Source organism: Castor canadensis, chromosome 6 (assembly GCF_047511655.1).
Source record: "Castor canadensis chromosome 6, mCasCan1.hap1v2, whole genome shotgun sequence".
Classification (NCBI taxonomy): domain Eukaryota; kingdom Metazoa; phylum Chordata; class Mammalia; order Rodentia; family Castoridae; genus Castor; species Castor canadensis.
In genome coordinates this window covers 21,466,970-21,491,651 of record NC_133391.1, presented here as the reverse complement: position 1 = coordinate 21,491,651, position 24,682 = coordinate 21,466,970, and the positions used below count along the sequence as shown (strand labels likewise).

The 24,682-nt window shown below is 34.5% G+C and overlaps 1 protein-coding gene across 1 annotated transcript in view; it reads left to right on the top strand.

The window, feature by feature from the left end:
* The window catches only part of Etnk1 (ethanolamine kinase 1), a 49,647-nt gene that overhangs the window by 12,489 nt on the left and 12,476 nt on the right, over positions 1-24,682 (top strand). The window contains exons 3-6 of the mRNA XM_020183780.2: positions 10,391-10,531; positions 11,560-11,702; positions 21,102-21,185; positions 22,816-22,976. Of these exons, the coding sequence (XP_020039369.2) occupies positions 10,391-10,531; positions 11,560-11,702; positions 21,102-21,185; positions 22,816-22,976 (529 nt within the window). The remainder of the gene's footprint in view (positions 1-10,390; positions 10,532-11,559; positions 11,703-21,101; positions 21,186-22,815; positions 22,977-24,682) is intronic.

Genomic DNA, 24,682 nt, shown 5'->3' with positions numbered 1-24,682 from the left:
ATGTGACTGCACTCTTTAGATGTGTTGGAAGTATTCTGATTAAGAAATTTGTGTTTACTCTCTTTTCTGAACTGGAGTTTTGCTATATCACCTAGTCTGCCCTTGAATTTGTAGTTCTCCAGCCTCAATCTCCCAAGTAGCTGAGATTATAACTGTGCTCCATTATGTCTGCCTATGTTTGCTCATTTGTTGCAAATATTTTTGTCATCTTTAGTCTTGTACATATTTGTTTATTCATAAAACTTCAGTCTTGTTTCACCATGGTTGGGACATAACCTGTATAGTAGGATTAAAATGAAAATATGCATAAGTTAGAGCAAAGGATAAATTGGGGTTAGCGTCAGATTAAAAAAAAAATTTCTATAAGGTTGTTAGAGAAGGGCCACATAAGCTTCCTTACAAATAAAGCAGAGAAGAAAATACAAGTTTTCATAACCCTATTCCCCAGTCGCCCTCTGTCTCCATTGAAGAATAAGCCCTGCTCACTCACTGCCTAAGATCTGCAAAATGTACATCCATGAGCTTCAGGGCCAATTTGCACTTTCATAGTTAGGATGGCAGCAAAGGCATCAGTTTCAAAAGCTAGTAAGTCTTGAAGTCTTGGGATTTATTGGTAACCTTGTGATCCAGCAGTGGCTGGGATGCAAAGCCACCAGAACTCCTAAGGATGGCCGGCCACAGATTATTTCAGTTCCACCTTGGTGTTTCCCTCCTGCAGCTCTTCTCTGAAGCCCTTATGACAAGGGTAGGTAGCTTCAGTTCTTTAATTCCACATGGCTTCCCAGGAATCCTGTTGAGGTTACTCTTTATAGAAGATCTGTTCACAATCCACATAACAGCAGTGGGATCCAGGGATTCACAAAGAAGACTAACCTTTGTCTAAAAAAGAGGAGATGGAAACTGGTTACATGGAGAGGTAGAACTCAATTTGAGCAATATAGAAGTCACTGAGGAGCTCTGCCAGTATTTTGCAGAGACTAAGAAGCCCAGAGAAAACTTAGCAGTAGCTGGACATGAAGTTCCTGGATGGCAGTGTGAACCATGGCTTGTACTACACAGCCCCAGGCCCACATGAGATAGTTGTGTGGGCACAGCACCACCAAGATCCAGGCCAGGGAGGCTGTGGTGCAGCTGCTGTTTGACAAACACTGTGACAGGAAGCAGCCTGAGTACTAGCTGGTGAGGTCTTTTAAGTTTTGACACCTTCCCAGAAGGAGCCCTGGGTACTTTCTGAACAAGATCAGATACACTTTCTTCATCTTTTTTCTCAGCGAAGAGAAGGTTTATGTTGAGAAACAGGCCTGTCATGGAGGTGGAGTAATGTGTCAGTTGTAAGTTGGTATTCCCTGTACTGTTCCCAACACGAGAAACATTCTGTCCCTACAAAGTGATAATTTTGTATGTATTACATAGGTTTTGTTATTGTCAATAATAGGGCTCTTGCCTAGACACACTAAGAAGAATGAGAACATGTAAAACATGTAAGAACAATATTGTCTGATGCTGATACCATTTTTACTAGTCTGCTCTTAACTGCCTTTGTAAACTCCACACTTTGAAAAATTATACATTGATGCTCTTCAGTTGTCTTTAATAAGTCATGTTTAAACTTTGAACTGACCTGGTGGCAGTGGGTACCACTGGCAGGCAGAAGTTGAGATTCAGGAGCTGTTTGCTTGCTTTCATTCTGTGGTTTCATAATGGAAGCTGGACCCGTGGAATCACCTTTCTCTCTTGCTGATCATCAGGCAGTGGGAAGTTGTGGAATGAGGTCCTTGTGTGGAAATTCTGCTTTAGGTTGTGTCCTCTTTCCTTAAGGCCACACTATAAGCCAGATACCTAAGCTTCAAGAGTTTAATTCTTGCTGCCTCAATTTCCTCATCTAAAATAAAAATACACATAATAATAGGACCTACTTCTAGGGTTGTTGTACAGCTTAAATTTTGTTGTTTTGTTTTTAGTGCTGCCACTTGAGCCACACCCTCAGCCCCCTTTTAAAGTTATTTTTCCAATAGAGTTTCTTGTTTTTGCCAAGGGCCAGCTTTTTGGATCAAGATCCTCCTACCTATGCCTCCTATGCATCTGGAATTACAGATATGTACCACATGCCTAGCTTGGTTTTTGAGATAGGGTATTGCTAACTTTTTGCATGTGAATGTCTAGTTGTTCATCACTGCTTGTCAAACACTTATCTTTTCTTCAAATGTGTCACCTTTGCTACTTGGTCAAAGATCAGTTGACTATTTGTGTGGTCTGTTTCAGGACTCTTCATCTGCTTATCCTTTTGCAAGTATCACAGTATCTTCTATACTGCATCTTGAATGCTGTAGTGTGTGTCTTCAACTTTATCTTTGATGTTGCCTTGGCTGTTCTGGGCCTTGTGTCTCTCCATAATTTAGTATCAGTTTGATGATACTACAAAGTAACTTTCTGGGAGTTTTGTTCATTTGCCTTGACTCTGCATATCCCCTTCTTGACAATTTCATCTTACCCATGGAGTATCTCTTCATTAATTTAGTTATTGGATTTTCTTTGTCATAGCTTTATATACTACTGAGAATCTTGCATTTATTTTGTTGGACTTATACTGAGTTTTATTGGGATGCTACTGTAAAAGATACTCCATTGTAGTTTCAAATCCCCCTTATTCATTGCTGCCATCTAGGAAGACGATTGACTTTTGCACTGGGGATGGAATCCAGTGCTTTGCACATCCTAGGCAAGCACCATACTGCAGAGTCACATCCTCAGCCAGAAAGTGATTGAGTTTTGTGTGTGACTCGTATATCCCTGCTTCCCTGCTATAACCACTTCCTTCAGCAGTTTTAGTAGTAGTAGTACTTGTCAAGTTGGAAATTCCCCTTCTTCTCCTAGTTACTGAAGGTTTTATTAATGAGTGTAGATTTTGTTAAATGCTTTTCATGTATTTGTTGATAATTTTATGTGATTGTCATTTTTTTTTGCTAGGCAGGTGCTCTACCATTTGAGGCAGGCCATTGTTGCTTTTGTTATTTTTTGGATAGGGTCTCTTGAGTTCTTTTTGCCCAGGGCCAGCCTTGGACTGAAATCCTCCTACCTATACCTATCTTCTACATAGCTGGAATTATAGGCCCCCATCACCATGCCTGGTTTGTTGGTTGAGGTGAAGTGTGGCTCACTTTTTACCTTGTAAGCCTTGAGGTACAGTCTTCCAGATCAGTGCCTCCCCAATGCTGAGATTACATGCATGAACCAGCACACCTGGCTTTTTTCTTTTTTAGCTTGTTGTTGTGATAGATAATAATTGATTTTCAAATGCTGAACCAGTCTTGCATCTCTGGGATAGTTCCACTTGTTTTGGTATTTTATAATTCTCATACATTGCTGGATTTATTTATATTAATAAAATATAAAAGAAAAGATAAGGACATTTAAAAATATCTTAAATAAGAAATATAATAGCAAGTAATTAAAGTATGCTATTCAGGTTTTTTGAGGACTATCTTTTTATAAGCATTTTATTTAATCTTTAATTCTAATCATGGTAAATACACAAAATATAAAATTTACCATTGTAACCATTTTTTTAAAAGTATACAGCTGAGGACTGTTAAATATATTGACATTCTGTTATTAATTTTCAGAAATCTCATTTTGCAGAAACTGCGAATGTATACCCATTAACTCCTATCCCCCTTTTCTCTAGACCTGGCAGTCATCATCTACTTCCTAGGTACCTCATGTAAGTGGAATCATGCAGTGTTTGTATTTCTGTGGCTGTCTTATTTCACTTAGCATGATGTCCTTAGGGTTTTACCCATGTAGTAGCATATGTCAGAATTCCTCCCCCTGTTTTTCTTTTAATCTTTCTTTTTTTTTGTTCTGGGGATCAAATCTGGACCTTGTGCATGCTCAAATGCACCATTGAGCTATACACTCAGCCCAGAATTTCCTTGTTCCTTCCTTTTTTTTTTTTTCCCCTATGTAGACCCAGCTGGCCTAGAACTTGTGATCCTTTAGCCTCCCGAATGCTGGGATTACAGTGCATGCACCACCTTGCCCAGCTCAATTTCCTTCCTTTTTAAAACTTAATAATACTCCTTTCTATTTATATACTACATTTTCTTCATTCATTTGTGGATGACACTTAGGTTGTTTCTGTTTTTTTAGCTATTGTGAGTAATGTTCTATGAACATGGGTGTACAGATACCTCTTTGAGGCCTACTTTTTATATTAAATACTGGATCATATGATAATTTTTTTGAAGTGCCACCTTACTGTTACTCACTGTAGCCACACCATTTTATATTCTCACTAAAGGTGCATAAGGGTTCCATTTTCTCCACAGTCTTGTCAACAACTGTTTTCTGGCCTTTTTTTTTTTTTCCCTTCTTTAATAGTAACCACCCTAGTGGGCATGAGGTGATACCAAGGTATTCTTTGGGCTTGCATTCCGCTCACAGTGATTAGTAATATTGAGCATGTATTCATATGTATCTGAGCCCTGTGTTTGTCTCCCTGGAGAAATGCCTATTCCAGTCTAGGTCCACTTGGATTGTTCTTCTGGTGAATGTAGGAGTTTTTGTAGATTTTGAATACTAGTCCCTTATCAAATACAGATTCTTCTAGACTTGTGATGGGATTATAGCTTGATAAGCTCAACATTAAGCTTGAAAATATCATTTGTTAAAAATGTATTTAGTACACCTACCCTACCTAAATAGCTTAGCAGCCCAATGTGCTCCAGGGTGTGTGTTGTTTACCTTTGTAATTGTGTGGCCCAACTTGGAGCTGTGGCTTACTGCTGACACCCAGGAGAATATTGTACTGCATATTGCTCTCCTGAGTTTATGCTGAACTCCTATCACTTCTGCACCATTTTAAAGATTGAATGCCATATCATTGAACTCTTGAAAGACCAGTCAGTTGGATGTGATTTGCAGATGTTCTTTTTATTTTTGTGGGTTGCTTTTTCAGTCTGCAGATTGTGTCCTTTGATACCCATTTTTAGTTTTGATGTAGTCCGGTTTATTTTTTACTTTTGTTGCTTGTGCTTTTGGTATCATATCCAAGACATCACTGCCAAGTATTCAATGTCATGAAACTTTTCCCTGTGCTTTCTAAGTGTTTTTATAGTTTTAGCTGTTACATTTTACAGCTTTCTACTTTTTGTTTTGAAACAGGTTCTCACAGAGTAGCCAAGCTGCCTCAAACTTGCCATTATCCTGCCTCTGTCTAAGGAGTGCTGGGATTAGAGCATGGGGCCACCACCCACAGTTCTAGCTCTTACATTAGATGTTTTGTCCATTTTGAGTTAATATTTTTATATGGTGCAAGGGAAGTATCCATCTTCCTGTTTTTGCATGTAGGTGCTTAGTTTCCCAGCACCATTTGTTGTCCTTCCCTCCACTGAATGGATTTGGCTCCCTTGTTGAATATTATTTTACTGCATAGATGTGCATCTATTTCTGGGTTCATTATTCTCTTCCATTTGTTTGTATTATGTCTTTGTGCCAGTACCACACTGTTTTGGTTACTATAGCTTTGTAATAACTGTTGAAAGTAGGAGTTTAAGACTTTTAACATTACTGTTCTTCTCAAGGTGATTTTAGCTCTTCAGGGTCCCTTGAGATTTTTGCATTAATTTTAGGATAGATTTTTTTTTTTTTTTTCTGTTTCTGCAAGGGTCATCTTTGGGAGTTTGATAGAGATTACACTGGATCTGTATATCACCTTGGGTTGACCTGCATCCTAACAATAATAACCCATAAACCTAGGTTGTCTTTTCATTTATTTATTTATGTACTTTTTACAAGCAGTATTTTGTTGTTTTTAGGGTCTGTGTCTTTCACTTTCACCATTAAGTTTATTCCTGAATATTTCATTCTTTTTCATTCTACTGTAAATGGAATTTCTTTTTCAGGTGGTTCACTGTTAGTGAGCAAATTTTTGCATGTTAACTTTGTATTTTATAACTACTGGATTTGTTTATTAGAAAAGCTGTTTCCTTAATAAGGCTTCCCTAACAAACTGCATGTTTTGTTGAACCTCAACTTATCAAATATTTTAGATGAATATGGAGCTTAGAATTTGGATATTTAATTTCTGAAATCTCTTACCACAGCTGGATTTTATTGTAATCATAATTGAATATATATATATGCACATATTTATATACATGCTTATATGTAAAAATATATATATTTTGTTTTAATGGTACTGAGAATTAAACCCAGGACCTTTTGCATGCTAGACAAATGTACCACCGAGCTACATACCCAGCCCCTACATTGTTATTTTCATAAACAGATTTATTGCAAATAAATACTGCTCCTTTCTGGTCTCAATGTTTTATGTCCTCTCAGAAGTGTTTTGAAACCTTATTTACAAGGTAGACGGGCTTTTTGGGGGTCTAGTCATGGGGAGAAGCCCTCATGAATGGCATTAGTCCTTTATAAAAAGAGGCCTAAGGAAGCTTGTTCATGTCTTCCACCATATAATGGTGCAGCAGTAAGTTGCTATCTCTGAGGAATAGCACTTACCAGACATGTGACCTGCTAGTGCCTTGATCTCAGACTTTCCAACCTCTAGATTCATAAGAAAGAAACTTCTGTCATTTACAAGCTGTCCAGTTTATCTTATTTTTGTTTAGCAGCCAAAAAGGACTAAGGCATTTTCTTTGCTAATTTTGTTGTATAAAAGAGCAAAAGAAATTGGCTTGAATTGTAGACTTTGAGAAGAGACTTAAATAGATGTGGTTTTCTTATTAAAACAACAACAACAGATAATGGTATATTTCAAACAGATGATCTTTTTTTTTCTTTTGTATCAGAAAACGTGTTTTCATATACAGATGCAAGGAGATTCTTATTACATGAGATTTTTAAAAATTCAAAACAGATTGTAGTCCACCTGATAAAACAAATATAATATAGTGGAAGAATCTCTGTCTTACAGCAGACTTGTCCGTATACTCTGCATTGGTCGCCAAGATAATTGCTTCCAATTCTCAGGTGACTGGTAAGCACCTCCTAGCATACTAAACAGAAGAGTAGATGTAGGCCCCTGGAAGGAAATCTCAGCTGTAACACTTACCAGTCATCTAGATAAAGCAATCTCTATTGCTCCTATTATGGCTGCTCTTTTGAATTATATAGGAAAATGCTGTATAGATTTTTGAATATCACCATGAATATATTTTTACTTATGTCAATATGCTTTTTAATATTTACCATTTATATAATCTAATTTTAGTAATGCACTTATAGAGAAGGCAAATTCATAATTAAAAAAGGTATTGGATGTTAGATCTTAAGTTTTGATACTTCTGCAAATATTAGCTGTGGTATAGTATGATGACTGATAATAAATAGTCTAGTTTCCATTAGAGTAGGCATACTGTACCTTATGCAGAAAATGTCTTTAAGATTTTACATAAAAGCAAACCCAGAATTCCTTCAATAATTTTAGGAATTTGTTCAGAGGAGGAATTGTTTTTGATAAAAATCACTCACTTAGAAAATTTTGCCTCTGTCATTCCATAGTGTATGTTCTCTTAATCCTTCTACTGGAACTTCTAGGAAATTGATGTGGAAAGTGAAGTTAGTCTCCAGGATCTTTGTATATTAGTCATAATGTATGGTTTACATTTACATTGTCATTATTGAACATTAAAGCTCAAATAGATTAAGTTCTATGTAGATGTTAAGTTTTTTCCCCTGGTATTCAGGACACATGTTAATAGCTCTGAAGGAGAGCTTCAAAACTTTGTTCTATGACAGTTAGTTCATTGTCCTTGTAAGAAATCCGAAAACCAGAGAAAACAAATGACTTGCTGAAGTTCAGACTGCAAACACAATGGCAGAATCAGAATGAAACCTCAGCTAGGTTTGTGCAGTATTTTGGAGATATTTTATAGTGGAAAGGGCATGGCTTTTGCATGGGGTTATCCGTTCAGTTCCTGTCTCAGCCCCAGTTGGACAGCTTTAGCAAGGCACTGAAAATGAGTTGATATTTTCTCTTTTAGCAGCTATTCATTCAATGCCCAGATTCCATTAACCTGGAAGTACCCTTTTGAGTTGTGGCCATACTGTTTGTGAAGTATTTGCCATAAGATTGGATTAGCTAAATAATGGGCCTCCTTCTAAGATATTTTAGAAATGAGGCGCTTCTACATACTCTGGGTTAAACTATTAAAAAATGACAGAATTGCTCATTAAAAAATCTGAGCAAGTAAAATTTGTTATACATTAATATCTTCTCATCTGTGACCCTTCTGAATCCCCTTTCTCATTTGTTCAGTAAACATTTCTGGGATATTTTGTTGGCATCAAGATTGTTCCTTGATTTTTACGTAACACAGATTGTGCTTTTCTTCAGGCCTCCTATTTCCCTCTCCTTCAAGTTTTAAAACTAATTGTTACTAGCTTAAAACGTGTGTGTGTGTGTGTGTGTGTGTGTGTGTGTGTGTGTGTGTGTGTGTAGTTGTGCTGCCTTTTGTTTGTTTGACTTTATCACCATCTGACTTTCTATAAAGTTAGCTGATGTGGGCGTAGCTACATATATATGAGAAACTAGCATCAAAATAAATTTCTGTGTTTTTGTAGACATGAATATGTGGTCTTGGGGAGGGTCAGGCAGTACTTGTTTAATGTATATATACATAAATAGTTGTTTGAGAGGTGTTACTCAAAGTACATGTTCATAAAAAGAGTAATGTCTTAGATTGAGGATGAAGCCAGTAGTATTACCAATTTAAGTCCTTTCAAGGACTTAAAGGAGAAGCAGTTTATTGGTATATATGACAGAATGCTGAATTCAAGGAGAAGTAACGGCTGGGTCCAGGGGCTTTAACAGTGTCATTAGGAATATTGTTTTCTTCTGTGTTAGCTTTATTTTCTGACAAACTTGCCTGAAGAGTGGCCACTCTGATTATCTGCAGCTTATCTAGCCAGTTTAGTCACTCCACGGGTAAAGTGACTCTCTTTTTCTAATAGCTTCAATCAGAGTTAATAACAACAATGTGTGTAGGATTAGGTAAGTCTTTTTGGCAGAGCTTGAGTTATATGCCCTGAACTAGTCAAGGTGAACTGAGAAGCGGAGTGCTCTGGGCAAGTCTGGGTCTAGTGTTTATTCCTAACAGGAGTATAGATAGGATTGAGATCAGTTTTGTAGGAGCCACATAAACACAACCAAAAGATTCGTGACTATTGTTACTAGAAGATAGGTAGATTAGAATAAGAATGTTCACGATGCTATAAATATTTAGTTCATCTGTTTTACTGAATCACAGACTGGTGAAGGGTTACTCTAATGCTGAGTCAGTATAGTACCTTAGTTGAGTAGTTTTCAAATGGTTTTGTATATTATGGGAAGCTTTTAAATATCCATATGCCCTGGCTGTACCCCAAACCTATTAAATCAGAATTTCTGTTGAGACTATAGAGTCAGTGATTTTGTTTTGAAGTTTGTCAGTAATACTGTGCCAGTGAGAAGGAAGGCAGGCAGACTTGTTGAAGCATATAGTCAGCAAGGGCTCAAAAGGTATCAGATGACTGAGAAGTTCCATGAGAGAACAGAGAGCCAGAAAGAACATGTAGCCTAGGGGGTTCAGGGAATAATCCCCAGGTTGGAAAAGAGATGAAGGAAAAGAGACTTCTAGCTCAAGAGATAACCTCTCAGGAGAAGCCTGGCATCTAACAGACATTCAGGGCATTCACTCAGAACCTTCAGAATCAGTACCTGTCCTCACCAGCTTCAGCGGATGTTTGTCCAGAGCATTGGTTCAGGAGTCTGACTCACCAAAGGGTCATCTGTCATTTGGTCAGAAGTGAAGGTGAATGCATCAAAGATACACAAGTAGGGTCCTGGCAGATGGGTTCAGTTATAAATCTGAGTTTCTGAGGCACTATAACTTGAAAAATTAAGTAATAATTGTGAAAGCAAGGTAAGGCCGACTTTTTAGGACCACCATGATATGTATAGGAACCATGGCAGTGGGGGAAAAGAGACTGGGCTCAACTCTAAATACCAGGTGGGCAAATGGGGATTTTTACCCCAGGAGCAGGATGGGAGGTTGATAGATCAACAGTTCCTAAGAGGTAACATGAGGAGTAACGGTGATTCTGGCTAAACCAAGCAAACACGATTCTTTCTGAAGACAGGCCACCAGGTATCAGGGGATGGTAGAGTATAAGAAACCTCATCAGATATTGAGGGTGAAGTGTTTCTGCTAAACTGACTTAGCAAGGTCTAAAACTGGATTTTATAAGGAAATGCACAGAATTGCCTGGGAGACAGTGGAGAAGAGAAGCATGACAAAAAGTTGGATCAAGTGAAGAATCTTTGACTATATGCATGAACCTTATGATGCTAATTTTTTTCTTTTTTTATGCTGTTTGTTTTAAACAGGCTAATAGCCCGTCAGCTTGCTAAAATCCACGCTATCCACGCACACAACGGCTGGATCCCCAAATCTAATCTATGGCTAAAGATGGGAAAATATTTCTCTCTCATTCCTACAGGATTTGCAGATGAAGACCTTAATAAAAGGTAAACTTACTTTCACATTTGAAATTTTTTTGCATTGCTTTGTTCTATAATAGTGACTCAGGTGACATAATAAAATCTAGGTTTTGATTCTCTTTGTATTGAAGTTTAAAAAAAAAAAGCCATTGATTCTTTGGCTTTCAGATGGCACTAGAAGTAAAAAGCTTCTCTGTTCCTCTATTCTCCTTCTCCCAGGAACACCCCCTGCAATAAGAGGGGGAGGAAGCAAGAAACTAATAGAGAACATTTATTTAGAAATAATTGTAATATGACTAGATACATTGTTGGATATATGACTTGGCCATAGATACATTTTTTAAAATTTCTTTTTGTTTAAAGCAGAGACAGAGTGTGAAAAACATCAGGTTATACTGGGTGGTAGTGGCTTATAAACCTGTAATCCTAGCTATTTGAGAAGTGTGATCAGAAGAAGCAGGGTTCCAGGCCAAAAAAGTTTGGGAGATCCCATCTCAAAGGGACAGGGAGGCGAGGAAACTGGGTGATGCCTGTCCTCCCAGATAGGGCGGGGAGTGTACTTACCCTTCCAAGCTTGAAATAGATATTTTTGGTTTTTTAATAGCCTTTTTAACTTTAAATAGTGTACTTAAAGCTCCTTTTATTAAATTCTTTGTGCCTTAGTTTTCTTATCTATATAAAATGAGATCAAAGCCTTTAGAATTGTATTTAATAAATGTTAACTATTGTCTGTGTGTATATATATATATATATATATATGTGTATATATATATACACACAGACAGTATATATGTGTATATATATTACCTGCCCCTTTTTTTAGTGTTGGAGTTTTTTACTTTTTTACCCTGCATTTAAACTGTTGCTTAGTTTTACTTTATTCATTATAAAAACATTCTTTATTTCAATTTTTGGGATATATTGCCCCATTGTTAAATTCAGGAGTAGTGCATTTAAATGGAAAGAATTTATTTAAAATGTATTTTAATCCTTAAATCAGACTTGAAGAAATGTCATTAAGATAAACAAGGTATAACTTCTTTTAAAATTGAAAGGTTCCTAAGTGATATCCCAAGCTCTCAGATCCTTCAAGAAGAGATGACTTGGATGAAGGAGATTCTTTCCAACCTGGGTTCACCTGTCGTGCTTTGCCATAATGACCTATTGTGTAAGAATATCATCTACAATGAGAAACAAGGTAGGTGTTTGACCTTAGCAGTAAGTAAAGTTGATTTCTTCTATATTCTTAATGACCCTTTGGCCTTTGTATCAATAAATAGAAATTGACTTCAAATGCAACAATTGAAAACATGCACAAAACTGTTAAAAAGATTTTCTTTTTAGGTTATAAAGTCATGTTAACCGATAAATTAGGAGTGTATTCTATATATTTATGTAAAGTATGCTTTAAAATAATGGTTTGTTAGAAACAGTTTGTGTTGGGTTTTTAAGTGTAAAATGATGAAATGATTTTGTTTATAACTCTAAAACATACTTGGTGTTTCATGATTTGAAAGTGTACCTTCTTGTAATGGGGGTTATGGAAAATAAATTGACATTGCACTGCTTTATTTCTGTGCTTACATAAATTTTCTCACAGTATTGGGAACAATAACAGCATAGAAACATGTGTCTCCAGTTTTCCATTACTTGTTTGGTAGATATTTTGATGCTAGGGAGAGAGCCAGAGATGGAGGAAATATTATTTGTTGTTGTTCAAATTTTATCTACCAAAGTAATAATCAAGGACTTTAGTAAATAGTGTTAAAATATTTTGAGGTAGAAATTGAGACTTTTGATGTACTATTTTTTCTGTGAATGTTCATATCTTGGTGCATTTAAATTCTGTTTTCATAGTTAAGAAACACTTGGTTGTATTCTACCATTGGGATAAGTGGTTTGAGCTTTGGTTGCTAAACCATAAATACTACATTAAAATTTAAAAATATAAATTTAGTTGAGGGATTAGTGTTATTTTAAAACTATGTTTGAAACTATGAAACTGTTGCTTTTCATAGAAAACTGGTTTTTGAAGGTGGTCATTAAAGTTGGAAGACCATATTTTAAATTAACAGTGTGCTGTTGTAGATACAGAAAAGCTAAAGAATTCTCTTTAACATAGTCATAATTGTATTAAGGCCCTTCTTATTATAAGTTGGGACTGTTCTAATATGAAAGTTGTTAATATTTATAGCTAACTTTAACTTGGAAACCAACTAAAGGAACACTGTCAAGGATGGTAGACTTAAGCATATATTTTTAAAAATATTTAAGTATTTTTTATATTTGATATTTTAATGTGGATTAGAGATTATTTTAACCTTCAGGTATACCCTAAAGCATTAAGTACTTGACAGTGTCCTTTAATAAATTACTGTCTATTTATAATTTTCACAGAATGCATGCAGTCAATTATATGGTGGTAACCAAATCTCAATGCCATCGGTGAGACAAGAGCCTTAGTATGCAGTAAAGCAATGCATTAGCTTTTAAATTCAGTACAAGACCTAATTACACATTTTATAGAATGGAATTTCAAGTGAGGGTCTTCATCTTACATTTGAAGTGGACACTCAGCTTTATTTTTAACTGCAAGTCAGTCAAAGAGAATGTTATTTCCTTTGGAATATAATTTTAGCCTTCCATCTTTTTATTTTTATAAATTTCTTTTGCATATCATTTCATATAACAAACTTGTTTATAAAACTAAAAAAAAAATAAGGGACCAAAAAAATCAGATTACTTTGTCATAGGTATTTTGTTTTTATTTAAATAGTTGCTTAAACTATTGACCAGTTATGTGAAAAGTTCCTGTATTTTTCAGGGATCAAGGGTCTTTTTTTTTTGTTTTTGTTTTTGTGTGTTTCGTTTATCCCCCCAGGAGTTACCTGAATTACACTTTTGTGACTTGATTTTTCTTGCCTACCCAGAAGAATAAAATGTATAGCTTCACAAATGTAACTGTTTTGATACATCTTTTTAGAATCCACCATCTTTCTATAGAAGTCCGTTTTGTACCATTTTTTTCTGCTTGTCTTCATGGTTGTATTTGAGTGCTAGTTATGTAATAGTTGTGTTTCCCCTGTCAAGAGTCAGTACTTTTGTCATGTTTATTAGGCAGGCCTGTTAGGACCTTTGAACACTCCTTTGGAAAATAACCAATTCCTATGATTAGTGGTTAGTTGATACATGATCAGTGGGAAAATATAGTTAGAATGTTGAGATAAAATCTAAACCTCAAAAACGTTTGTTTAGAAGCTTATTCTACTCTATGATATTAAGTTTCAAGTTAGGAGCTCATAGGTAATGAAACCCTATGACTTGTTTGAGTCTGTGATTATAAGTAGAAGATAACATGCTTCATGCTTTGTAAGTTTAGTAAATTTAATGAACAAAAATTTTCACATTTGGAATAGTTGGATTGTATGGGTTCAAAAGGATAATTAAAATTACAGATATGAACTGCAACTAGTTAACTTGTTATAGCATATAAAAGTGAAGTTGAGTCTTTTGAGATGGAGATAATTGGCACATGGAATAATTGATCAGGCTATTCATTAAATTCACGAACATGTTTGGTTTGTTGTATCTTCTTAAGTAGTTCGTGTTATGTTAAGCTCAAGACCTCACTGTTTTGTCCCCACCCTAGGAGATTCATACAGATGAAAATAATGGATGAAAGCCAGTGACAGCTCAGTATTTTTCTATAGTATGTTTCACACTTAATTTCTCAGAAGTGAAACTTCAGAAATTTATTCAGGATCATCTTGAAGTCTCTGCATATATTTTAAAAACATAATTTAGATTTTGTATATTTTAACTAGAATATCTCTGACTCTTAAAAACAGATTAAAGCTTAGTTAAACCAAGAGAATTTAGAGTATAGATTTTGGAACCAAGCACACTTCAGTCATTTACAGAAGTAAGTGGTGTTAGAACAATCATCTTCTCTCTTTATAACTGATGTTTGGCCAAGCACCTTGGTGCTTGGCAAAATGCAGGTTTCTGAGCACTATCTCAGACCAACTAATCAAGAACTTCTATAGATAGACCTAGAAGTCTATGGGTTTAACAGATTCCCAAGACCATCTGATCAAGAGCTTCCATGATAGGCTTAGAAATCTGCATGTTCAATAGATCCAAGGCACTTTGATAGTCTAGAGCTTGACTTTGTTTCTTTTGTAAATTAGAGATAATATTTAGTTCAGATGGTTGCGGACAAGATTTTAGATCATACATATAAAATATATAGCACAGACAAAGTACCTAGGTCTCAGTTGTAGTATTATACTAAAATGGGGACTGGCAATTTTTTTTTTTTTTTTTTTTGTAAGGAGCTGTAAGTAGTACAGCTTTAATGTTTTGTGGGCATGCTATTCTCTGTGTTAGCCTGAACAGAGCCATTGACACTGCATAAGTAAATGATGTGACTGTATTCCAATAAAATTTTACTTCTACAAACCGGTCATGAGGTGGATTTGACCTGAATATACATAGTTTTTAATCCCTGTATCATATTTATAGCATGTATTTTACAAAATGTATCTGATTATTAAAAAGTGGAAGATGGTTACCATAACTAGTAGAATTATGATGTATATGAGATTCCATACATATCACATAAAAGTTCTTTAAATGTAACTTTTAGTTTCTATCTTAACTGTAAGTTGAGTGATTAATTTAAAATTTAAAAAGTGAATGTATGTATCAGTACTTAAATACATATCCACACACAGCACACACACGACTGAGCACCTGCATTTTGTTGGTGTGTTCACATGCAAATGTTAATAGGAACAGTTAGTCAGCATAGGGGAAAAAAAAACACTGCTTCTCCTTGTTCTCACCAGGACAGTTGACAGGTCTGAAGGATATGGGACAGGATTGAACTTCCTTTCTGAAGTTGGTGATAGTTATCAAGGTTGTTGAAAAGTTAGTGCCAGTAAGTAAGTGGTTGGTAAATTGTGGTCTAGTCCTTGCTTTCAGTGAAATGACATCCCAAAAGGGCAGGAAAAGAATACTTAATAAATGAGACAGAATTTGAAACAAATAAGAAAACCAAAAGTAGTGGTTCTTGCTTCAGAACTGTAAGATAAGACTTTAAGAGTTATGTTTTAAATTGATTGTTCATAGTGAACAAATTGCAATATTGTTTATTGACTTCCAGTCTAATATTTTAATTGCAACTAATCATTTAACTATGGACATGTCAGAAGTTAATTGCTAAAGCTTTTGAGATTGCTGTGTCATGTCCTGATGCTCTTGTCACAGTGTTTATTGTCCTGATGACTTTTCATGGTTATTTCATTTTTTCCCCACCCATATTTTCATAAAAGCTTATGTAAAGATCTAATATATAACTTCTCATTTTAGCAGCATCAGTCAGTGTCTATTTTCTCTATCAGCAAAGTATGAGAAGCTGATGTATACCTTTCAGGGCATACAAATGAGTGGACGAAAAGAAAAGCTTTTTTTTTTTTTTTTTTAAGACTTATACACTAAAACGGTTTTCTTTAGAGTTTTATACACTATAAATAGAGAATGGGTGAGTCATCATTCTTAGTCACTTGATTGGCTTTAAATCTTATCCACTCTTTTTACTATGCAAAGCATTGCTGTTTTAATAACTTAGGAGAATTTTTTCCATCCACTGAAATTAAACTTAAATAAACACTGATCATTCCTGCTAGAAGGTTTGCGAATATCTCATAGGTCGTTCATGCTAGGCTGAGACCTGTGTGGCCTCCTCAGTAAAACTATCCTTGTTTGAGAAATAATTGTATATATATAGACAAATACAAGTATATTATTGATGGAGCAACTAGAAAAATCTACATAGTCATATAAATGTTTGTAGAACAGAAATTATTCATAGACATATATTGCTGTACCTGCTAGAATCCTCACCATACTCAGTAGAATAAAAGCCACATATACAGTACTTGATACAAATGCCTGCAAATACAAATATGTATTGTTAATAAATGAATATACGTAACTGATAACATTTTTCTTTTCCCAAACATTTTATTATGAAATTTTCAAACACAAGAAAAGTTAAGATTTGTAGTGATCAGCCAAAGTACCTGCTAGATTCTAGAATTGTTGACAAGTTTGTTCTTTATTACATTCCATCTGTTCATCCATCAGTTCATCTTACTGGTTTTTTTTTTTTGTGGGATTGGGTTTTGAACTCAGGACTTCGCAATTGCAAAGCAGATGCTCTAGTGCTTGAGCCACACCTCCAGTCCATTATGCTCTGATTATTTTGTAGATGGGGGTCTCACAAACTATTTGCCAGAGCTGGCCTTGAATCATGATCCTCCTGATCTCAGCCACCTAAGTAGCTAGGATTATAGCATGAGTGCAGGTACCATCTTATTATTTAAAAAAGACATTTTTCAAAGTGAGTTGCAGATATCAGTGAACTTCATGTCCGCATGCATGACATCAGCTAGAGTTCAGTGTTTCATTGTAGTGTAATGTATATATCTTAAGCACACACTTGTGATGAGGCACACCTGTAGTTCCAGCTACTTGAGAAACTGAGGCAGAAGGATAGCTTGGGCCCACGATTTCAAGGCCAGTCTGGGCAACACAATGAAACCTTGCTTGTTACAAAACAACAACCAAAAAAGCTTAAGCATACCACTGCTTTAACTGAAACACTTATAAAGGTATAGGTATTTCTAGTAGATGATTGTACTTTCCTGAACAGTCTCATTATTCCAGAAAGTTTCCCATATTCTTATGAGGGATAATCTTAATACTGGATTAATTTGTATACTGGGTCACTAGTAAGCAGAAAATAAAACATCCCTAAATCAGGCCATAAGCAATATAAATGATTTAAAAATGTGACCTATTAAGGAAGAATGACCTAAAATAGTTAGTAGTTTAAGGTTTTTTGGTTTTTAAATTCATGCATTCAAGCCTACTGTTTTCAGTTACATACATGAATAAGAATGTTAGAAATACTGCACTTTTTTCTTCTGTATTTTATGGTGAATTTGTGTTTCCACCTTAAAGACGTATTCTTACTGTGTCTGAGCATTCTCTGCAAAGCCTCATTTATCCACTAGCATTTTAATACTTTGTGGATTGCACGATGCAAAATGAAAGGACTTTGTCGTCCCTTCAGAAGGCAGTGTGTCATGATAGAGGAGTTAGGTCACTAAGAGGGTACTTACGTGAGACCCAGTGGAGGTGAAGGTGAACAGAGCACTGCTGCACACCAGTGTGAAGTGTGAACGCACAGCTTCCCAGACACAGTACTCCTTGTCTTTTTCTGTGTAAGAGAGAGGACAGTAGTGTCATCCATCTCTTTCCACACGTCTGACATAGCAGAACAAATAGAATGAATTGAAAAAGATCTTCAAGATCTTGTACTGACTCTTATACTATTCCGTTTTTATTCTTTCATCCTTAACAACAAGATAAAGGTGTCCAAACAAACATGACCTGGTAATTGTGTAGTGTTAGATAGTAATTTTTATTTTTTTTATTATAAACTTGGGGAACTATTTTTAGTATGTATATTGGGTTTTCAACATTTTAAACTCTGGATTAAAAAAACAGATATAAAAGAAACCGTTAAAAAGAAAAATACAGCTTTTGAAATATCAAGTTGCAGTTTTATCTTTATGCTTTGCCTATTATGTGTTTTTCATTGTGCTAACATTAAGATGAAAGTCAGTGTTAGCCCTTAAATTAGAAAACTGAGAACGCTCTCCTTTGAAAATTCACATACACATAAAATTCTGTGTAACACTTTAGGGTGTATTCTCACTGTCTTTTACCCTGGAAACCTCTATTAAAAATCAGCTAGCTAGGTGAAATGAGCATTCCGCTATATAATGAGAAAGTTTAGAAGTAGAAATCTAAAATTATAGGAGAAGAAAAAGTATGTTTTCTGTTGACAGGAAAGCATTTTCTAATTCTGTAATTTGATTTTTCTGGCACCCTAATTAAGACAGTATAGATCTCCAATTTTACCTTATTGCAGAATCTTAAATTTAAGGTTGAGTTCCACTTTGTTTGTAATAATTTGAAAAAGAATAGTTAATGCAGATTTTTTTTTAATTTCTTTCCTTTTAAGCTTTGTGTCTTGTAAAATGTGAGTTTGCCAAATTTTCTTCATCTGCTACAGATTAGGTATGCCATTGTTGCTGCCATGTGGCGGCGCACCCGTGCTTCTTAAACGCACTGACTGGAGGTTTATCGCATCACTTGTTCACATGCACGGAGCCTGGTAACAGCCTCATCTGTATCTTGTTAGCTTCATTTTCTTATTTTGTAAATTTCATTATTTATAAACTCAACATAGCATTTAAAAATAAAGGCTAGTTTTAATGAATTAATGCTACTACAAAAAGTCATTTCTAAAATTTTCATACTGAAAAGGATTTTAACTTGTCTAAATGACCTATGTTTTAATTAAGTTGTATTTATAAGCAGGTATGTTTTTACCTGCCATTTTAACTATATTTGTCAAATTCTAGATGTAATTTTGAAAATTGAAGTTGAAGCTTTTATTTATGTGGCAAAATTAAGCTTCAGGACTGGGCTGTGGATTTTTATTGGCATGTAACAATTGATATGAGCTCTACAAGAATTTCTGCTTAAAGAGCTAAAGCATCAACAGCTGCAGTTTAAAAATTGCTTATTAAAACTGTTGTGAATCTTGATAAATCCTGTATCTTGACATTTTGAAGGCTTGTGGATACACATCTCCTGCATGATTGTACTCAGTCTCCAACTTACACTCTGCTTCTTAAAAATATATTTTCCTTCAAAAGTAATTTTTAAAAGTAAGAAAATAAAAGAAAAAAGTCACTTGTCTATCACCTGTAATATCAGCTGGAATATTTTGCTTTGGTTCATTTGCATTCATTTTTTCCTCCTTATGCAATATAACTTTTTTTCCCCTCATGAAGCATATTTTAATAATTCAGATCACATTGTATTGACTAATGTACTATCTTTTTCTTTAAATTTCCTGGTAGTTTTGCAAATGAGATGTTTTTTCATGGCTTCATTCTATTTGGTTTCATTGCTGCATGAATTTTATCATGATGGTTGTCTTCATGCACTCATTCCTGTGATTCCTAGAAAAGAAATTATAAAACATGTTCTGTTTGCCCAGTCTGTAGTAGAGTGCATGGAATAGTGCTCTGGGAATCGGAGAATGCAAACTTGTGGCAAACTGCAAACAGTATGCACTCAGCTTTGATAACTAGAATGTACTTTGATTGTTTTCACTTCATTTTACTCTACACATGATTACTTTTTCTGGTTTTGTTTTTTGCAGGAGATCAAACCTAGGGCCTTGTTTCTTTTCCAGTTGTGTTATTTATACAAGTTTAGAATTATCCTAAATACAGTTATATTTTTAAAAAGATTTTGCTTTTATATAAACCCTAATTTGCCACATTTTTATCATAAATTTTTTTTTCTCTTAAGTTTGAATATGATTAACATACTTCCCTAAATTAAGCATACAAATGTATATCAAGACATTGTCATGCAAAAACTGTTTTTTTTTTTTTTTGGAAAATGCCAATGTATATAGACCAAGAATGTTTTCTTATCTCAGCTTGATGTTTTTAGGATAGGGACTGCACAGTTGTTAAACATTTTTTAGTCTTGTTCATTTATCCATTTTTAACTCATGGCCTTGTAAGCCTGTGGATTTGTGATCCCTGGTGTAGACAGTGACTCGCATTAATTTTTTTTTAAAGCAACTCTTAAGTCTTTCTGTTTGTTTGTTTTTCTTTCTGTTGTCTATATAGAACTTATATCATGTTGATTAAATCCCTCCAAAATAAGTACTCAAAAATTAAAAGTTCCTAAGTAACAGTATTTCACTTTTACAGGGAGAACAGGGTTATCTTTGGAGAATTTTAATAAAGAATATATAATATATGTAGCAAAATTGAGAATGGGAATCTTAATTCATCTGAAGTAAAAATTTCTCAAATTTACAAACATCAAAAGGAAATTTGTCTTTGCTCTTTTCAAAACTACCACCTTAAGGCTGATGTAGCCAAGATGTGCTGCTAGTTATGCAGCATTCCAAGGGAGTGTGGTATTTAAATTAGTGATATTGTTAAACTAATCTGCACTACAAGATTTACACAGTTTAAGTACGTGAGAGTTTATATTTGATTTCTTATGAGGATAAACTTGGCAGTGTATAGTCAGAGTATCATGGATTAAGTTTTTGTTAAAATGGTGTATTATTAACAGTTTCAAGAGAGAGTTATTTCTAACTAAACTTGAATTTTTAAATTACTGATGCCCTCATGTGGTGAAAAACATATCTTGCTTTTGTTAGAACTTAAAGTGACTTTATTTTCATTTTCTTTAATAAAGTGGACATTAGTGTTTATTAGAAGCTGTTGATCAAGACATAATTTGAATTTGTAAAGCTCATTGCCATAAAATTCACAGCCTTACCCTGTATTGTCTCAGAAGTGCATGTAACCAAGCACGTACAATGAGACAAAATATGAGGAGCTATTTAATTACAAATAGCATAGGGGTTTTTGATCTTGTATGTGATTTCTTACTATCTTTGTTTTTGTGTCTCACATAGGTGATGTACAGTTCATTGATTATGAATATTCTGGATACAACTACCTGGCATATGATATTGGAAATCATTTCAATGAATTTGCAGGTAAAAGCTAAGACTTCTTATTTAACACATTTCAGTTTATCTCATTTCAGATACGTTTGGAGGGTTTTAAAAATAATTTTTCTGTTTTTAAGAAGACCACTTATAGGGGAGAAGCAACATTTCTTTATTTCTGGAGAAATGAGATTACCAGAATTTTTTCCTTAGTTGCCATCAGAAAATAATGGAATAAGGGATAGTAGAAAAACAATAATCGTGACTGAATTTGAGACCTTGCATAGTTCAAGGTGTTTCTTAAACATCTGTCTCTTTTTCTGGTTCACAATGCTCCAGTTTACAGAGTAGGGAAGTAATTTACCAAGGCCATAGTATAATACAGAGAACTAACATTTGGACCCATTTTTTTTTTTTTTTTTTTTTTTTGAATCATGTAAAAGCCTTTGTTGAGGCTAATAGTATAGCTTAGTGGTAGAGCACCTGCCTAGGCCTAGTATATGCAGAGTCCTGGGCTCCATCCCCAGTACCACAAAGCAAAACAACACAGGACAAAAGTCATTATTGTTTTGTTGTAAACTTGAGCTTTTGCAATGCTTTTTAACTAAAAAGCTCAAAATGTTTTAGTTTTTGTATTTGGTTATAACTATTGAAAGGTTGGACATTTTTCGTCCTAAGTGTTAACCTATAATCACCTACATAATTTTTTATATAAGTAGAATTAATTTAAAATTCATTTTAATAATTCTATATTTAGAAACATGAAAGTTCTAAAATTAAAGTTTAGAAAATTTCCTTGAATGGTTTATTCCAAGTAGAAATATTTAATTGCTAGATTTGCATTTATATACATTACTTATTCATGTATTATTTTAAAAAAAATATACTTCAGGTTACCAGACTGGGAAATAAGTTAGGAAAACGTTTTGATTTACACATTTCTAGTTATTTCTAGAGAGAAGAAAGTAACTTTAAGAGGAGTTACTTATTTTTGTAGGATATAAAATTCTTGGAGAGAAAGTTACAAGACTAGAGGGGGTAGATTTAGATAGTTTATGAAAACTCTGAAGATCAGGCAAAATAGTAGGAACTACTATTTCTAGTTTATTATTTTTCAACCTGCACATCATCAAATCGCATTTCTGGTAATGACCCCACCCTTTCTTTTTTAAAGCAAGCAGTGGGCAAGAATAGAAATATAAAATATCAGAGCCAGATGATATAGTTGGAGTAAATATTGTTTTGTGAAATTTAGCAACAGGTGTATATATAATGTCTTAATAAAAAATGTATTTCTTACCATGAGTTTTACAACCACAGACAGGTACTGAAGTATTACTGCAAATGTTAGCGGGCTTTAGAATAATCTGGAGTGCTTATTAAAATACACTTTGGGCTCCTGATACTGATGGTTCAAACTATACCCTTTGAGGAAAAATGGAAGCAATGAAAATTAATTATAGTGATTAACAGTAGTGTGCTTTAGAGTTTAAGCTGGGGTATAGGATGATTGGTTTATTATTTTAGTAAATGCTAAGTTACATATCTAAGAGTACAGCCAGGAATGGAAATGTTCTTTTATTTTTCCATGAAAGAAAATGCTGGTGGTAGAGATTATTAAGGTGGTTGAAGAGTGTGTATTGTTAAACTCTTCAGTATGTTTTTTTTTTCCCTACAGGTGTAAGTGATGTAGACTATAGTCTCTATCCAGATAGAGACCTACAGGGCCAGTGGCTGCGTTCTTACCTTGAAGCCTACAAAGAATATAAGGGCTTTGGGTCTGACGTTACTGAAAAGGAGGTAGAAATACTTTTCATTCAAGTCAATCAGTTTGCATTGGTAAGTTTGAAGTGTGATATTTTAAATGCTTCTAAAGTTTCATCATCTTATAAAACAATTTTCTATTTTCAGTTAATTTTTGTTCAAAATGATGGAAAAAAGTGTGAACTCTTACAGTTTACCTTGCTTTTAAGAACAATTTTTTTGTTTTATTTGCTACTATATCCCCTGCCCCTAGTTCAGTGCTTGGCCAGATGGTACTCTGGCTTTATGAATGAATTCTAGTTAATGTTAGGTTAATAGTAAATCACTTTATGTTACAAAAGTTTTCCAAAATGCATTTAATCATTGCATCTCAGTGTTATGATAAAAGTAGACCGGAAGTACCAGTACTTTTTTGTTTTTGTTATTTAAACCCAGTGTTTTATCTTCTTGACCTTTTTTTGATAAGCAGTTATTTTCTGCTTTCCTCATTTTAATGCTGTATTCAAGACCCACTTCTCTTTCTATGCTTTTATTTTTAGTAAGTTCATTTAATTATCTTCTGAGAACAGTATCATGTACCAGCTTGCGACCAAGGTGCTAAACAATTAAATTGAATACCAGGTCAAAGTTGTTTTAACTGCTTCTTTATAAGTTTTAATCTCATTTTGTGCAGTTGACAAGGGGAGTACTTACTATGTTGTCTTTACAAATAGGTTGTGGCCCACAAGTCTGCTGTTCCATAGTCTTGGGAGCAGCACTGAAAGCTGCTCCTCCAATTGAGAGGTGCTGGTTCAGTTGTGATCTGCTCTCCAGTTACTCAGAAGTTGCTGACTGTTTCTGCTTATTCTATTTAAGCTTGTTCTTAAAGTTGAGAATGTACTGTTTTCTTTCTCATTAGGTCATTTAAGGAGCTTCAGAGTCAATGTAATACTCTAATTTAGGCAATTTTTCAATAAACAAGAGGAATATTATTCTAATTTGCCTCTCCCCATCTATCCATTTGATTTTTCATTCCTAAGGTATTGAATTAATTTCCACATAGCTTATAAATTCTTAGTCAACAGCTGATTGCTTTTAAGAAACTGACTTGGATTTCCTTGCAAATTTTTTGTGGTGTTTAACCTTTCTTTGATTATTTTGTTTGTATCTGTGCATACCACTTCAGAAAACACAGTTGCGCTGCACATGGTCTACTACTGTAATACCAGCACTCAGGAGCTGATACAGGAGGATTAAGAGTTTGAGGCCAGACTGGGCTACCTTTAAAAAAAAATACAGTTCCTTCTGGTTTGGTCAAGTTGTTTATAAATATTCATGAATCAGATGTTAAGTATTTATTGGTATTCTAGATTAGGTCGATGGGAAGCAAACTGGTAGTATATTTCTTCAGAAATGCTTAGAATTTAGAAGGGCAGTTAAGATGTACAGAGTAGGATTTGTTTTTATTTTTGTTAAAAATTATCACCCATACTTATTTAAAGTTCTTATCAGAGTGGAATTGTAGGAAAGTTCTTTAACCTGACTTAAGAAAAAAAAGAATGTCTTCATGATACATATGTGTAGCAAATGCATTTAATTAGTTTTTGTGTTTTGAGGAAAGGTCTCAACTGTAGGTCAGGCTGGCCTTAAACTTCTGATTCTCTTGCCTCACTCTTCCTAGTGCTGGGATGACAGGTGTGCAGCCCCACACCCAATTACAGCAAATACATTAATAAAATGTTATTTGTTTAGTAGAAGATCTGATAGAAAATGACTAAGGGACAGTTGACAGAGAAATAAAA